Below are 16690 nucleotides of genomic sequence, written 5' to 3'. Positions count from 1 at the left end.
ATCTATATAGTTCCTTTCACAACTACTGGAAATCTTAAAGCACATTACAGCTAATTAGGTATTTTTGAAGCATAGTCCATGTTGTAATGTGAGAAACATGACAGCTTGTATATCTTGTCTTCAAGAAGTAGGACAGGTCCGAACCAGCCAATTACCACCCCATCAGACAATTCGCGATCATCAGCAAAGGATGGAAAGTGTCATCGACAGTACCATCAAGCAGCACTTGGACATCAATAACCTGCTCACTGACATTCACTTGAGTTCCCCCAGGGACACTGCGATTACATGAGCAGGTCGGAGGCTGGGAATCCTGCGGTGAATAACTCGCCTCCTGATTCCCCAAAGCCTGAATAGAGTCATAGGGTGTGATTTATTGGCCATGTTGCACCCAGCTTGCTGACACGACGAGGCAGTTGAATCTCGAGTGCGGCCTCTTGCAAGATTTGCGACACTCGAAACACCTCGTGAGATTCACCGAGATCTTGCGAGACGTGATCTGAATCTCACCCTCGCTGGGCGAGATCCGGATTAACATATTTAAATGAGCCATTCAATATATGCGCCATATTCTCCCGACATGGGAACTAACGACCTTGCCAGGACATTGTTTAGCACTGGACCAGGCGTAACAGCGCCGTAGGGGGTCTCCCAGGCAATTAGAGACACGTGGCTGGTCGGGCTCTGGGTAGGGTGGTATTCCCACTGACATCCAGGTATCTTGGTACTGCTACCCAGGCACCCAGAGTGCCGCCCTGGCACTGCCATGGTTCCTGGGTGGCACCACTAAGCTGGCAGGGGCTGGCCAGTGTGTCAGGCTGGCAGTGCCAATGTGCCCGACTACCAGATTGCCTGTGCCAGGTATTGGGTCCTGGGGGTGCCCTGTACTTAAGAGGTGGGGGGGGGTGCTCAAGGACCCCCTAACAGATAAGTTGTGTGCAGTGGGGGAATCCAGAGACCGCGGGAGGGGCGGGGGGCGTGCTGGCTGAGGGGAGTTGAAAGATCAGAGCTGCATTTAAACATGGTGTCCGAATCCGCGAGTCGTCTTCCGGCACTGGTGAGCTGAGCTTGTCAGTGCAGGAAATTCGATAAGTGTGGCCTCGGTGGGGCATTCCTCACCAAAACCCACGGCAAAGTCCCATTAAATACAGCAATGCTTCTTGGTGCTGCAAGCACCCAAAACGGGACTCTGTTTTCTGCTCCATTAAATCGCGTCCATAGTTCTACAGCACAAAAGAGAGACCCTTCAGTCCATCGTATCTGTGACGGCCATCAAACACCAATCTTTCAAATCCCATTTTTCAGCACTTTACCCGTAGCAATGGCATTTCAAAGTTCATCTAAATGCTTGTCAAGTGTTATGAGGGTTCCTGCTTCTAACACCCTTTCAGGCAGCGAGTTCCAGATTCCAATCACCCTCTGAGTGAAAACATTTTCCTCAAATCCACTGCCCTTTACCTTAATTCTATTGACCGATCTACTAAGGGGAAAAGTCCCTTTCTATCTTCCCTATCTGTGTCCCTCATAATTTTGTACTTCTCGATCATGTCCCCTCTAAGCCTACTCTACTGTAAGGGGAAAACAACCCCAGCCTTTCTTTATTACTGCGACGCTCCAGCCAAGGCAAAATCCTGGTGAATCCCCTCTGCACCCTCTCTTGTGTAATCACATGCTTCCTATAGTATGGCAACCAGAACTGCACACAGTTCTTTAGCTGTGGACCAACTGCATTTTATACAGCTCCAGCACGGCAGCACAGTGGGTAGCATTATTGCTTCACAGTGCCAGGGTCCCAGGTTCGATTCCCGGCTTGGGTCACTGCCTGTGCGGAATCTGCACGCTCACCCCGGGCGAAATTCTCTGACCCCCCGCAGGGTCGGAGAATCGCCCAGGGCTGCCGAAAATCCCGTCCCCGTCGTGGCAGAAATTCTCCACCACCCGTGAATTGGCGGGGGCGGGAAACACCACCCGCCGATCGGCGAGCCCCCTGCGGCGATTCTCCGGCCCGCGATGGGCCGAAGTCCCGCCACTGGGAGGCCTCTCCCTCCGCCGTGGTTTGAACCACCTCTGGTGGAGGCGGGATCGGCGGCGCGAGCGGGCCCCCGGGGCCCTGGCGGGGCGATCGGACCCCGGGGGGTGCCCCGACGGTGGCCAGGCCCGCGATCGGGGCCCACCGATCGGCAGGCGGGCCAGTACTGTGGGGGCACGCTTTTTCTTCCGTCGCCGCCACTGCCTCCACCATGGCGGAGGCGGAAGAGAATCCCCCAGCGCGCATGTGCCGGTGGTGACGTGAGCGGCAGCTGACGCACCGGCGCATGCGCGAACCGGCGAAGGCCTTTCGGCCAGCCACGGTGCCGGGTGGCGGGCGTCAAAGGCCGCTGGAGCCGGTTTGGGCGCCAGTCGGTGTGGTGCCAACCGCTCCGGCACGAGCCTAGCCCTTCAATGTCAGGGCTTGGCCCCTAAAGGTGCGGAGAATTCCGCACCTTTGGGGAGGCCCGACGCCGGAGTGGTTGGCGCCACTCCGCTACGCCGGGACCCCCCGCCCCGCCGGGTAGGGGAGAATCCCGCCCCCCCCATGTCTGCGTGGGTTTTCTCCGGGTGCTTCGGTTTCCTCCCACAAGTCTTGAAAGATGTGCTGTGAGGTGAATTGGACATTCTGAAATCTCCCTCTGTGTACCCGAACAGGTGCCAGAGTGTGGTGACTAGGGGCTTTTCACAGTAACTTCATTGCAGTGTTAATGTAAGCCTTCTTGAGACAATAAAGATTATTATTATTATCCCTGCCCTCCGCTAAAGATTATTATTATTATCCCTGCCCTCCGCCCCAGAGACTTTCAATTTGCCTCCCATTTAATTACTTCAGTCTCTAATTATACCCCCATAACATAGAACATAGAACAGTACAGCACAGGCCCTTCGGCCCTCGATGTTGTGCCGAACAATGATCACCCCACTTAAACCCACATACCCGTAACCCAACAATCCCCCCATTAACCTTACACTACGGGCAATTTAGCATGGCCAATCCACCTAACCTGCACATCTTTGGACTGTGGGAGGAAACCGGAGCACCCGGAGGAAACCCACGCACACACGGGGAGGACGTGCAGACTCCACACAGACAGTGACCCTGGAGCTGTGAAGCATTGATGCTAACCACCATGCTACCGTGAGGCCCTAGATAATTGATCCTGCTCTTTTGTAACACTTGCTCATCTGGGCTTGTCGAAGTAGAATGTCGAGAGAAATTTTTTTTTGAATGTAGGCTTCGCTGGCTAGAGTGTTGCCCATTTCTAATTGCCCTTGTGTATTGAGATGTATGGCAATCATTGTGCATGTTATACTGTTGGTTTTGTAATGTTAACCAGGCTAGATACTTTACATAGTCTGGAGCAACAAGGGCATTATGGTGTGTAAGGTGTGTAAGAGGGTATGTAAGAATGTTGCCCAAAGTGCATGTTAAGCAGTTTGCCAGACACAAACTCTTCAGACAAGATATTTCTGGTGTATAACAAGGCTCTGTTACGCAGGAGAGGACAATTACAGATGCTTAATTAATTGTAAGCTTCACTGAAAACTCTTTCCTATTGTACAGAATAACATTTAGTATTTTTACATCTTCAACCCTTTCATGGTGTCCTTTCATTCCCAATTCATTCCATTTGGTGCTAAAATTAGGACACTCTTCTTGCTACTGCTTGTATCTTGAAATGCTGCAGGAGACCAATATCAAAAAGTTAAAAAGATTACCTTTAACTCAGCGAAGCTCAGTCAGTAACATATTTACTTTAAATTAGTTAAAAACGGGTGGCACAGTGGTTATCACTGCTGTCTACAGTACTGAGAACCCGGGTTCGATCCCGGCCTCGGGTCACTGTCTGTGTGGAGTTTGCATGTTCTCCCCGTGTTTGCGTGGGTTTCACCCCACAACCCATTCTAAATTGCCTCGTAATTGAAAAAAATAATTGGTACTGTAAATTTATTTTTAAAAATTAGTTAAAAACATTGTTAAATAGTTTGTTAAATAGTTAAATTAGTGACTTAGTTGTAATCCTAACTCATTAAAATAAACTGCCGAAATAGGCAACCCACTCTTTTAGCAGGAATTTAAAAGCTAATTAACAGGGTAAATCTTGACTTTGTGCAAAAGCATTAGAGTGAAAGCGAGATAGCAGCTCACTTTGCTTATCATCATTTAATTTCCATTGACTTCAATGGAATTGACTTCCTCCCACCTCTATAGCCCGTCATACCCGCCATGCCAATGAATGTTCCTCTAAAAACCTCCATGGCACTGAATACCTCCATGCCAACATACACCCCTCTACTCACTGCCATATAGCCCCTATGCTAACATTGTGCTAACCCATGCCCACCATACTTTTTCTCTCACACTTGCCATCCCAACTCTGTGCATCTATGGGTAGAGATATGAAAACCCATGGGGCTGAAAACATTTTTGGGGGGTTGTCTATAGGCCCCCAAGCAGCACTGGAGATGCAAGGGAAGGTATTAAACAAGAAATCAGAGATGCATGCACGACAGCACGGTAGCACAAGTGGCTTCACAGCGCCAGGGTCCCAGGTTCGATTCCCTGCTGGGTCACTGTCTGTGCGGAGTCTACACGTTATCCCCATGTCTGCGTGGATTTCCTCCGGATGCTCCAGTTTCATCCCACAGTCCAAAGACGTGCAGGTTAAGTGGAGTGGCCATGCTAAATTGCCCTTAGTTTCCAAAAAGGTTAGGAGAGGTTATTGGGTTACAGGAATAGGGTGGAAGTGAGGGCTTAATGTGGGTCGGTGCAGACTCGATGGGCCGAATGGCCTCCTTCTGCATTGTATGTTCTATGTTCTATTAAGTGTACAACTGTAAGAAAGCATATGGCATGCTTGCCTTCATCAGACAGGGTATCGAGTATAAAAGCACAAACATTATGTTACAATTATATAGAACGTTAGTTAGGCCACATTTGGAATACTGTGTCCAATTCTGGTCACCGCACTACCAGAAGGACGGGAAGACTTTGGAGAGAGTACAGAAAAGGTTTACCTTACGAGGAGAAATTGAATAAACCGGGATTGTTCTCCCTAGAGAGAGTTGTGATGTGGAGATGCCGGCGTTGGACTGGGGTGAGCACAGTAAGAAGTCTTACAAACAAACCTGTGGGACTTTTACATGGGTTTATTGGATGCGGCGGGTGTTATCGCTTTCCTTTTTGTTTGCTTTTTTTTGTTTTTGTAGTTGCTGGGGGGGGGGGGGGGGGGGGTTCTTTGGTTTTTACTATGGTTGTTTTGTTAATATTGTTTTGTTTATATTTTGTGAAAATCTTAATAAAACATTTTTTTTTTAAAACCTGTGGGACTTTAACCTGGTGTTGTAAGACTTCTTCGAGAGAGAGAGTTGAGTGAAAGGGCAAACACATGGCAGATGCAGGACAATGTGGTTAATTGTGAAGTTATATGCTTCAATGTGAATAACAGAAAGGAAGAGTATTATTTAAATGGTGATATATTGGGAAATTTGGACGTACAAAGGGATTGGAGTGTTTTTTACACCAGTCAATGAAAGTGGAGAGGCAGGTGCAGCATGTAATTAGGAAGGCAAACGTTATGTTGGCCTTCATTGCAAAGGGATTTGAGTCCATAGATAGGGATCTCTTACCGCAGTTATACATGGCCTTGGTGAGACCACACCTGGAGTATTACGTGCAGTCTTGGCCTCCCTACCTAAAAGGGATATATTTGCCCTAGAGGGAATACAGCAGAGGTTCTTCCGGCTGTTACAGGGGTTGGTGGGACTGTCCTATGAGGAGAGATTGGTCCGACTGGGCCTGTATTGACTAGAGTTTAGAAGGGTAAAGATAATCTGATTGAAATATCTAAAATTCCAACAGGGCTGGGCGGACTTGATACAGCGAGGTTGTTTTCCCTGGTTGGGGAATCTTGTACCAGGGGACATAGTCTCCGGATTCAGGGTAGACCATTCAGGACTGAGATGATGAAATATTTTTTCACTTAGAGTAGTGCACCTGTAGAATTCTCTCCCGCAGAAGGCTACCACAGACACCCATGATCTCAATGAATGGTGGAGCAGATCTGATGGGCTGAATGGCCTTCTTCTGTTACTTCATCTTATGATCCATGGAGGCCAAGTCATTGAACGTATTCAAGAAACATATAGATAATCTTTTAGATTTTAATGGCAGAAAGGGGTATGGGAAGAAAGCAGGAATATGGAATTGAGATAGTGGAACAGCCATGATGATCTTGAATGGCAGAGCAAGCTCGAAGAGTCAAATTGTCTACTCCTGCTCCTAGTTTCTATAGTACTTCACCCAATATCCACCATAGGTATGCATCAGGACCTACACTAAAATTCATTAAAGATCATAAATAAAAAAGGTTCACAGTTTCAAAACAAAATACTCTTGTTGACAAAAATTCCATTCACTACATTTGCATTCCTTCAATCCCTTATAAAAATAAGCATTGCAATTCATAGTCCCACTTCAGACAGTTTTTAAAAGTTAGAGCTGGCAGTCAAATGAGCAACCCAATGTGATAATGAAAAGTTGTTAAATCATAGAATTTGCAGTGCAGAAGGCAGTAAATCATGTAGTACTAACCCTACAATGGTAATCCTCAGAACTATGTCAACAGATGAAATAGCAGGCATGGATTTTTGTAACGCTGCAAGCAGTTTTTCTTTCAATTAAAGGGCAGGAGTTTTAAATATCCTGACAGTTATCTTAACAGTTCTCTTGACAGTTCCAATGAGTTTATGTACTTTATATGCACATCCATGTGTAATTTTATAAATCCCAAAGGGCATCTTACCTCTCCCAAAGATGGCCCTGGACCACGTTCAAAAGGATACCCCAGCTCTCCAAAGGACTCTGGTAACCTTAAACCGTCTCTAAATTGCACAAGTTGTGTTTTGAATATCTCGTCAGTGAAAAATCAGATCAGCCTGAGGCAGCTGCAGTTTAACATGTGCAGTGGCCTCTATGAGCCACAGGTGTGCACATTAGAACCTCATTCCTTCAGAGAAAATGGTAGGTACAGTGCTCAGGGGGAGAACTTTCAAAGTCAAGATACGGGGAGAATGTGTAAACTCCACACGGACCGTGACCCAGAGCCGGGATTGAATCTGGGACCTCAGTGCCGTGAGGCAGCTGTGCTAACCACTAGGCCATCGTGCTGCCCATGGGGGGAGTTAGAATTGTGGGTCTCAAAGCCGGTTCTCAGAGTCCAGGCCCTTATATTTCTGCGCCAAGCAATCACTCTTTCTGCTTCTTTTGTAACAGAGGACACAAAATCTAAATGATGCATTGTTCCACGTTGTGGACCCCTGTAGGGTTTGAGCTGATAATGAATAGAAAGGGAAAGGCTGCAGTTCCCATTAAGAGGAAGGGGACACTGAGAAAGATCCAGGAGAAGGCAGTAAATGGGGGAATTTAATTTCCAGATCACAAACCCCTCCCCAACACAAACCAGGAATGGATCAACATTTTCATCAAGGCAGAAATGTAATTGAACAGGTAATGGGAGCTAACCAATTAATGTTGAGGGAGAGGGAGGAATGGAGGCAGGACACCAGGCAAGTGGGCAGTGTTCTGGTCTGACCCAGCAGCCATTGTTGTGGTTGCCGTCTGTAAATGGTTTACGAAAAGGAAATAATCTGCACATTCGTAGCAACATAGGAGCCGAAGTAGGCAATTCAACCCTTCGAGCCTGCTCCACCATACAATCAGATCATAGCTGATCACTTCCTGGACCAAATCCACCTTCCTGTCTGTTCCCATATCCCTTTGACCCATTTTTAAAATCAGAAATATATCTATCTTCTTGAAACTATTTAATGATTCAGTCTTCACCGCACTATGGGGCAGCGAGTTCCACAAATTCACCACAGTTGTAAATCTACCCCCTTTCAACCTGTATATGTGACCTCTCGTTCTAGAATGCCCCACAAGGGGGAACATTTGGTCTACGTTTACTTTATCAATCCCATTTAGTATTTTATATATCTCAAACAGATCCCCTCTCATCCTTCTAAACACCATCGAGTATAATCCCAAACTGTTTAATCTCTCCTCCTGCGTCAACCCTTTCATCCCCGGAATCAATCTGGTGAACCTCATCTGAACTGTCTCAAATGCCAACACATTCTTCCTCAAATAAGGAGACCAAGGTCCCCGGAGAATCGTTCGGGAGCCTCTTGCGCGAGAACTACACAGCGCGGGTTGGGGGCCATTGACAGAGGCCTTTCTCCCCGCAATTCTCCGCAGAAACCAGTCGAGTTCCCGACAGCGTGGTTCTAACCACTTATTGCCTGTCGGGAATGTCGGCTGTAGACTCAGTCCGGACGTCCGCCGCCGTGCGCATGCGTGGATTCCTGATCGGAAGGGCGGGGCCCTGTATCCACAGCCAGATCTGCGAGAAGCACTTCAGGGCCCTGATAACCCCCTGCAGGTTGGAGAATCACTCAGGACTTTCTTAAGGAAAATCCAGAGTGAAACGCCAGCTTAAACATAGCCCCATTACTAAGAACAAAGAACAAAGAAAATTACAGCACAGGAACAGGCCCTTCGGCCCTCCCAGCCTGCGCCAATCCAGAACCTTTATCTAAACCTGTCGCCTATTTTCCAAAGATCTACTTCCCTCTGTTCTCTGCCCGTTCATATATCTGTCTAGATTCACCTTAAATGATGCTATCGTGCCCGCCTCTACCACCTCCGCTGGAAAAGCGTTCCAGGCATCCACCGCCCTCTGCATAAAAAACTTTCCACGCACATCTCCCTTAAACTTTCCCCCTCTCACCTTGAAATCGTGACACCCTTGTAATTGACATCCCCAGTCTTGGAAAGAGCTTGTTGATATCCACCCTATCCATACCTCTCATAATTTTGTAGACCTCAATCAGGTCCCCCCTCAACCTCCGTCTTTCCAACGGAAACAATCCTAATCTACTCAACCTTTCTTCATAGCTGGCACCCTCCATACCAGGCAACATCCTGGTGAGCCTCCTCTGCACCCTCTCTAAAGCATCCACATCCTTCTGGTAATGTGGCGACCAGAAATGCACGCAGTATTCCAAATGTGGCCTAACCAAAGTCCTGTACAACTGTAACATGACCTGCCGACTCTTGTACTCAATACCTCGTCTGATGAAGGCAAGCATGCTGTATGCCTTCCTGACCACTCTATCGACCTGCGTGCCACCTTCAAGGTACAATGGACCTGAACTCCCAGATCTCTCTGTACATCAATTTTCCCCTTTGACCATATAGTCCGCTCTTGAATTAGATCTTCCAAAATGCATCACCTCGCATTTGCCTGGATTGAACTCCATCTGCCATTTCTCTGCCCAACTCCCCAATCAATCTATATTTTGCTGTATTCTCTGACAGTCCCCCTCGCTATCTGCAACTCCACCAATCTTAGTATCATCTGCACACTTGCTAATCAGACCACCTATACCTTCGTCCAGATCATTTATGTATATCACAAACAACAGTGGTCTGAGCACGGATCCCTGTGGAACACCACTAGTCACCCTTCTCCATTTTGAGACACTCCCTTCCACCACGACTCTCTGTCTCCTGTTGCTCAGCCATTTCTTTATCCATCTAGCTAGTACACCCTGAACCCCATGCAACTTCACTTTTTCCAACAACCTGCCATGGGAAACTTTAACAAACGCCTTACTGAAGTCTATGTATATGACATCTACAGCCCTTCCCTCATCAATTAACTTTGTCACTTCCTCAAAGAATTCTATTAGGTTTGTAAGACATGACCTTCCCTGCACAAAACCATGCTGTCTATCACTGATAAGTCTATTTTCTTCCAAATGTGAATAGATCCTATCCCTCAGTATATTTTCCAACAGTTTGCCTATCACTGACGTCAAGCTCACAGGTCTATAATTCCCTGGATTATCCCTGCTATCCTTCTTAAACAAAGGGACAGCATTAGCAATTCTCCAGTCCTCCGGGACCTCACCCGTGCTCAAGGATGCTGCAAAGATATATGTTAAGGCCCCAGCTATTTCGTCCCTCGCTTCCCTCAGTAACCTGGGATAGATCCCATCCGGACCTGGGGACTTGTCCACCTTATTGGAGAAACCATATTGGAGAAACCAGCCCCACATCTCTACTTTTATACTCCAAGTAGGCCAGGACAGCTGGAGATCTGGAACCAGGGATAGAGTAGGGAAATATCAGTGATATTAAAATTCCATTGCTGTGCAATATATGTCAAAACTGTCATTTTTTAAAAATCACATAAAACGTTTCAACACCGTCGATCCTGTTCTCAATGGGCTGGAGCTGTTGAGCTTCACACAGCAGCCTCCCACTCCCACAAAAATCTTGGCGTGTTAGAAGTTGAGCTCTTCATGAGCCACTGAATTATGTAAATGTGCCCAATTAACAGTCTGGCTTTCTTTACTTTCCCGTTCTCCCCTGCCTTGGAAAATCAGCAGGGTGAGGACGGGAGGCGGCAGGCCACCTCGCTGGTCACTGGCTCATTATATTTAGTCTCCCACCTCTATGCTGACCTAATTCAGCACAGGAAATTCCAGCCCTGCATATCAGGAAAACTCATAATGCTCTCCTGTGCTTTATGGTGGTTACAGTAAGAAGTCTTACAACACCATGTTAAATCTTGCATCATTGAATTTGTCTATATATGTGTTTATGGACCCCCACCTCTTCATTTACCTGAGGAAGGAGCTGTGCTCCGAAAGCTAGTGATTTGAAACAAACCTGTTGGAGTTTAACCTTGTGCTGTAAGACATGTTACTGTGCTCACCCCACTCCAACGCCGGTATCTCCACATTCTGGTGGTTAGTTATAGATTGGTTTCCTTCCTGAAGGAAAGACTCTTGCCTACTCGGAGATGGAAGTAATGTCGAAATGGGGAAAAATCTGTAATATAATCGTTAAGAGAGATTGAGGAAAACATTCACCCGTCAAAGTGAAATGGATGCAACAACTGTCGTTACAATTGTCGACATAAATGCTGACACTAAAAAATAATTTTATTTTGCAGGTCTGGGAAATAAATAGTCCCCAGTGGAGTTCAAGGCTATTTGTTCAACTGTACTAATGCATAGAAGACTCCGGAATGCTTCATTCACACTTCAGAATCAGGGAAAGAGCACAGAAATTTTCAAACTGCTACTGAATTCATTTAAAAAAGGAATAGGTCACAATTTTTGTATGGAAAATCTTTTCGTTATGATTTGTTATGGAAATTACACTGTAACAATGCCTTTTTGACTCAAATAGTCACAAAAACATTTTTCTGACCATCCACAGTAATTTCCTTTGTGTACACTTCTGCCTATAATGTGCACATTTTGAAAAACACGAGCCAGTAGTCAAAGCTATCCAGTACATCTCAATTCCTTCCTGTCATTTCAAAACCTGGCCTGATCTTTAGGCTTTTGCCTGTCATTTTTCATCATCCTTTTCCTTATTTCATAGAATTTACAGTGCAGGAGGAGGCCATTTGGCCCATCGAGTCTGCACCGGCTCTTGGAAAGAGCACCCTACCCACACCTCTACCCATCCCCATAACCCAGTAACCCCACCTAACACTAAGAGCAATTTTGGACACTAAGGGCAATTTAGCATGGTCAATCCACCTAACCTGCGCACCTTTGGACTTATCTATGCCTTTCTGTGCCTTTTTGCAGATAGTGAGCACCTTTTTGCAGATAAGTGAGCATTGATGTTGTTCACTGTGAAAATGATGTTTGGTACATTAGCCTTCTGGTTTTCATCCTGGCAACTCACAGGCGGTGATTGTATCACCATGTAAAATGTTGAAATTGAATTAAGGACCATAAATAAATAAGTGATAGTCACTGTTAAATCCAATAAGGAATTCAGGATAAATTTATTTCCCTGCATGAACTAGTTGAGGTGAATAGGATAGATGCATTTAAAGGGAAGCTTGGACACATAGATGAGGGAGAAGGAATGAAAAGATACACAGAGGTGAAGAGAAATGTTTTGTCTCAACGGGTAGTTAGTCTGTGGAATTCTCTTCCCCAGATATCAGTGGAGGCTCGGTCATTGAATCGATTCAACGCAGAGTTAGACAGATTTTTTGTTGGACAAGAGAGTTATGCAGGGGTGGGCAAGGGGACACTGGGGAGCAGATGTCAAAATGGTGCTAAGACACAGCCATGATCTTATTGAATAGCAGAGCAGGCTCAAGGGACTGAATAGCCTACTCCAACTCCTAAGTCCTATATTCCTATATAAAGTGAGAAGAAGTAGATTGGTAAATCTCATGTGCAGCATAAACATTAACTTGGGGCCAAATGGCCTGTTTCTGTGCTGAACATTCTCTGAAATTCTCGAACTTCAGCAAATTCAACAATTTTGAACCGTTGCACCATTTCTGAATTGTCTAGGAGTTCGGGGAGCCTATTGTTGCCCATTGCTTTCTCCATGGCAACGCCTCAGCCAACTAGAGTTGACTTGCCAACCAATCATCCCCCTTTCCTTTCACTCTTTAGTATAGATTGTTGTGATCATTTGAAATTTGGCGTTGTTGTATTCGTCCTGATGAGTGCAAGATGAAAAGCTTCGGCAACATGTCTCTTTTATCAGCGATATTCAATAATTCATGGACTGCATGACACTTTAAGTTTTATTGCAAAAACTCAACTGGTTCACCACTGTCCTTCAAGGAAAACAACCTGTAACTTCTATCCATCTGGCTTACACGTGACTCGAGGTTCTAAATTTTTATGCCCCCCCCGCAGGGAAACTAGGGTGGCAAGTAAAACAATGCAAGGGTCACTGTTGTCCAATAAAAATTAAACCAAACTGCAGGTCCAGGTGGATGCATTGAGCTCACCAGCTAGCAGATGAGCAGTACAGTCCACGAAGCTGCCAGGTTTGAAGCACACAAAGTTTGTGCTGAGGTGATTGATCTCCAACAGGACAGGGTTTCTGTACCTGCTGAAAAAGTGCATGTGAGGACATTGATCGAATCAGAGGCAATGCTGATGCCTGCACAGCCTGCTGAATATTCATTATTATAACGGCTGACAGCTGAATAATGGATGAGATATGGGATGGAAACTGGTGTCAATGGAACCATATCAAATAATTTGCACTGTTAAGAAAATTGACAAAGCAGTTAGTTCAAGCTGAAGCACTATGGTCCACAGAATTGAAAATGCTGATTATTTTGTACCTGTTACAAGTCACCCAGATCACACCCTGAGCAATTTCCATGTTTAGTTTAATCTATTACGCACCATCAATAAAACGCCTACATTTCCTCCATTGCTGGTGCTGGGAAGCTCTTTCCTCTTTTCCTTTTCCTTGTCTTGAAAGGTCAAGGTTGACCAAGACTGGAGGGCAGCTGTCCTCTCAAATCCCATCTAGCAAACTTCGCATAACTGGATATGGTACAAGAAAAAACTTTACTTGATAACATTCCATCAGGTCCAGCTCTATTAAGTGAGTTCCTGAACTTTATTCTCTCTCATTCTAGCTTCCGGCATGCCTTATTCCCTCCCTATAATAAGATTTTTGAATTCCAGATGAACACAGGAAGATGGAGAGTAGCTGCGGTGAATTCCTTGCCTTTCGTTGTCTTTGCATTCTTTACATTTTTCTAAAACACAACCTTGGCATCGCCTAATTAGAATCTCAAATCCTGGAGTCTTTGCTGTTTATAACCTTCGCCCATGCTGTACGTTAGACTAATGTCGATTGCTTTCAATGTTTGCTGGAATTTTCCACCAGAAACACTGAAATAGACAAAAAAGATTTTGAAATTAATGAGAACTTTTTACTTTTGTAGTTAACTTTTAGGAGTTTTGACTTTTTAAAATTGTGAATAAATACTTAAGTGACACAACACTCTTGCCTCTGTATAAAGATTGTGGATTTTATCCCCAGTATGGATGGGCTGACATATTCACTGCGCGAGATCCATATTCCGCTGAGGAAGATGCACTGGGCACTGACTGTAAAGCAAAGATGAGTCACTGTTGTGTGGGGGGGGGGGGGGGGGGGGGGGGGGGCAGCAGCGGCCCAGATTGTATTTATGGCCTCTATAAGTTTACTATAAGTGTTCTGGGTAATAATTAACCCCTCAACCAACACCACTAAAAATATGAAAATCTGGTCATTGTCACATTTCTGTGTGTGTATTGGCCGCCATGGTTCCTACAGCAATGGCTCCGCTTCAATGTACTTGTTTGGCTGTAAATCACTTAGGCATGCCTTAAGTTCTTGAAAGGTGTTATATGGATGTAAGATTTAATATGTAAACTTCAATGCACTGTAACTTTATACAATTATACCACTTCTAAAATTGGATGTAATTAAATAACTTTGTGTATCTCAATATTTAATGAATATGTTTGTAAAGTTGAATGATATAGGTATATATCTAGGATCTTATACTGTTCCTGACGTCATTATAGATACATTTTAACATAGAAAACAATCCAAGGGGCTTCATGGAAACAATGACGTATAGAAATGAGCTATTATGCAAACATTTAAAAAGGATTTCTGGAAAGCATGTAAAAGTTAGCTTTTAGAAACAGGGAGAGGAGGAGTAAGTCATGAGAGTTCGGGAGGTGGGGGAAACAAGCTGGACCTTCTTTCCACAATGGCACAGTAGAGGGGGAGAGTGCAGCACCAGGCTGGAATTAGAGAAAGACTCGGGGGCCGAGGTAATGAAGGGTTGTACGTCAATGAGAATTTTGAATCCAATACATTGTGAGATCACTAAAGATGGGACTAATGGGTTAGTGAGACAAGAAGTGGAGCTTTGGTTGGGGTAGCTTGGAAGGCTGCTGAGGGGGTATTTTAGCTTTCAGGTAGCAAATGCATGCAAAATAATTTCAGTAGCTGTGGGGATAAGGGAAAGATGATATTACAGATATGGGAGTAAATGGCCTTGATGATGGATACAATGTGGGATTCAAAGCATAGCTCAATATCCGGTAGGACTTTGAATATGCATACCAACTGCTCCAGTCTGAACAAGCAGCCAGGAACGGAATTGAGCCATGAATAGGAAGTCGTGGGCGGTAGCTAAATGAGGTGGCTCTGGCTCTTCCAGCCCAGATCCCATTATCTCCAGTGACCTTGAGTCAAACTGCTCCATTTCTGCATCCGGGTAAGTGGGTTTCAAACTTATGTCAGGTTTTGTGTGACATAATTACTATCTCTAGTTTTATCCTGTTTGACCTGCAGCATGTGCTTACAGTTCACCTTAGTTTCTCAATTAATAAAAAGGGCTCATTAGTTTGCGAGTTTTCCATCTTTGCCAGTTGTAAAGAACGACATAGGACTCAGAAGAAGTCGTGGACCATTTGGCCCTTTAAAACTGCTATGTCACTCAATAAAATCATGGCTGGTCTGGTTGTGGTCTCAATTGCACTTTCTTGTCAACTCCCCCATAACTCTTAACTCTCGTGTCTATCACAAAACTGACTAACTCAGCTTTGTATACATTCAATGACACAGTCTCCACTGCTCTCTGGGAAGGTGAATTCCACAGACAAACAACCCCCTGAGAGAAAAGAAATTCCCTTTATGATGGCAGTCTTAAACGGGAGAATTCTTAATTTTAAACAGTGTCCCTGGTTCAAATGCCCGCCCCACCCCTGCCCCAAACAAGAAGAAACATCCTCCTGGTAGCTACTATATCAAGATCTAACAATGTTTCAATTAAATCACCTCTCCTTCTCAATTCCAGTGGGTACCGACTCAACTTGTTCAACCTTTCTTCAAAGGATAACCCCCACATCCCAGGAATGAATCAAGGGAACCCTCTCTGTACCGTCACGAGCACAACTATGGAACAGAAATAGTCATGTTTTGGGTGCATTTAGCCGGGTGTTTCCTGGCACTTGCAGCACGGAGAACGACCCCGCTATTAAACGGGACTCTGCCTCTTTTTTGGGTCCCGGCGAGGAACGCCCTGCTGAAGCCACACTTAAGCTCATTTCCTGCACGAACAAGCTCAGCTTGTCAGTCCAGGAAGAGATCGGATTTTCAAACTGCACCCCAACTTACTGATTAGGGGGTCCTTCATTATGGCAGGGTGCCTCTGGGCTTGATCCCTGACATGGACAAGATGCCATCTGGGCACCTTGGCATTGCCAGCCTGGCACACTGGCAGGGCCCCAACCAGTCTGGCAGTGCCACGTGGGCACCTTGCCAGGGTGGCACTACCAGGATGTCAAGCTGTCAGCACCCAAGTGACATCAGCGGTGCCAGCCCAAAGCTCGACCACACGGGCTCCCGATCGCCTGGGAGATGCCCCACCTGAGTGCCGGTAGGCCTGGTCTGCGCTTTGTGCAAACCCGTGTTAAACAGTGCCCACTCGGTTTCCCAAGGGAGACCATTCGATCCCGCGCCTTGGGTAACTCTGGCGCAGACATATTCAAGTGAGCCTAACTATTCACTTGAAAATACAAATCTGGAACCTGCCCATTGAAGGGTCTAATCTTCGACCCACAATTCACCCTTTCAAAATAAACATGAAATTCTGTTGAGTTGTAATCACTGACACCTAAAGGTTCCAAATAACGGGGCGATGATGTTGTGATAATGTGACTGGTTTAGTAATCCACAAGCCCAGGCTAATGCTCTGGGGCATGGGTTCAGATTCCACTGCGGCATCAGGTAGAA

General features: G+C 45.7%; 1 protein-coding gene across 3 annotated transcripts in view; it reads left to right on the top strand.

The window, feature by feature from the left end:
* Positions 1 to 13897, top strand: part of kif6 (kinesin family member 6) — a 683903-nt gene extending 670006 nt beyond the window's left edge. For all 3 annotated transcript variants that reach the window (XR_005460902.1, XM_038799042.1, XM_038799041.1), the window contains one exon: positions 11058 to 13897. Coding sequence is in view for 2 of the 3 variants with exons in the window: in XM_038799042.1 (XP_038654970.1) it covers positions 11058 to 11074 (17 nt within the window). In the remaining variant the exon portion in view is untranslated. The remainder of the gene's footprint in view (positions 1 to 11057) is intronic.
* The last annotated feature ends 2793 nt before the right edge of the window (positions 13898 to 16690 follow it).

Source organism: Scyliorhinus canicula, chromosome 6 (genome assembly GCF_902713615.1).
Source record: "Scyliorhinus canicula chromosome 6, sScyCan1.1, whole genome shotgun sequence".
NCBI lineage: Eukaryota > Metazoa > Chordata > Chondrichthyes > Carcharhiniformes > Scyliorhinidae > Scyliorhinus > Scyliorhinus canicula.
This window is presented reverse-complemented; position numbering and strand designations above follow the sequence as displayed.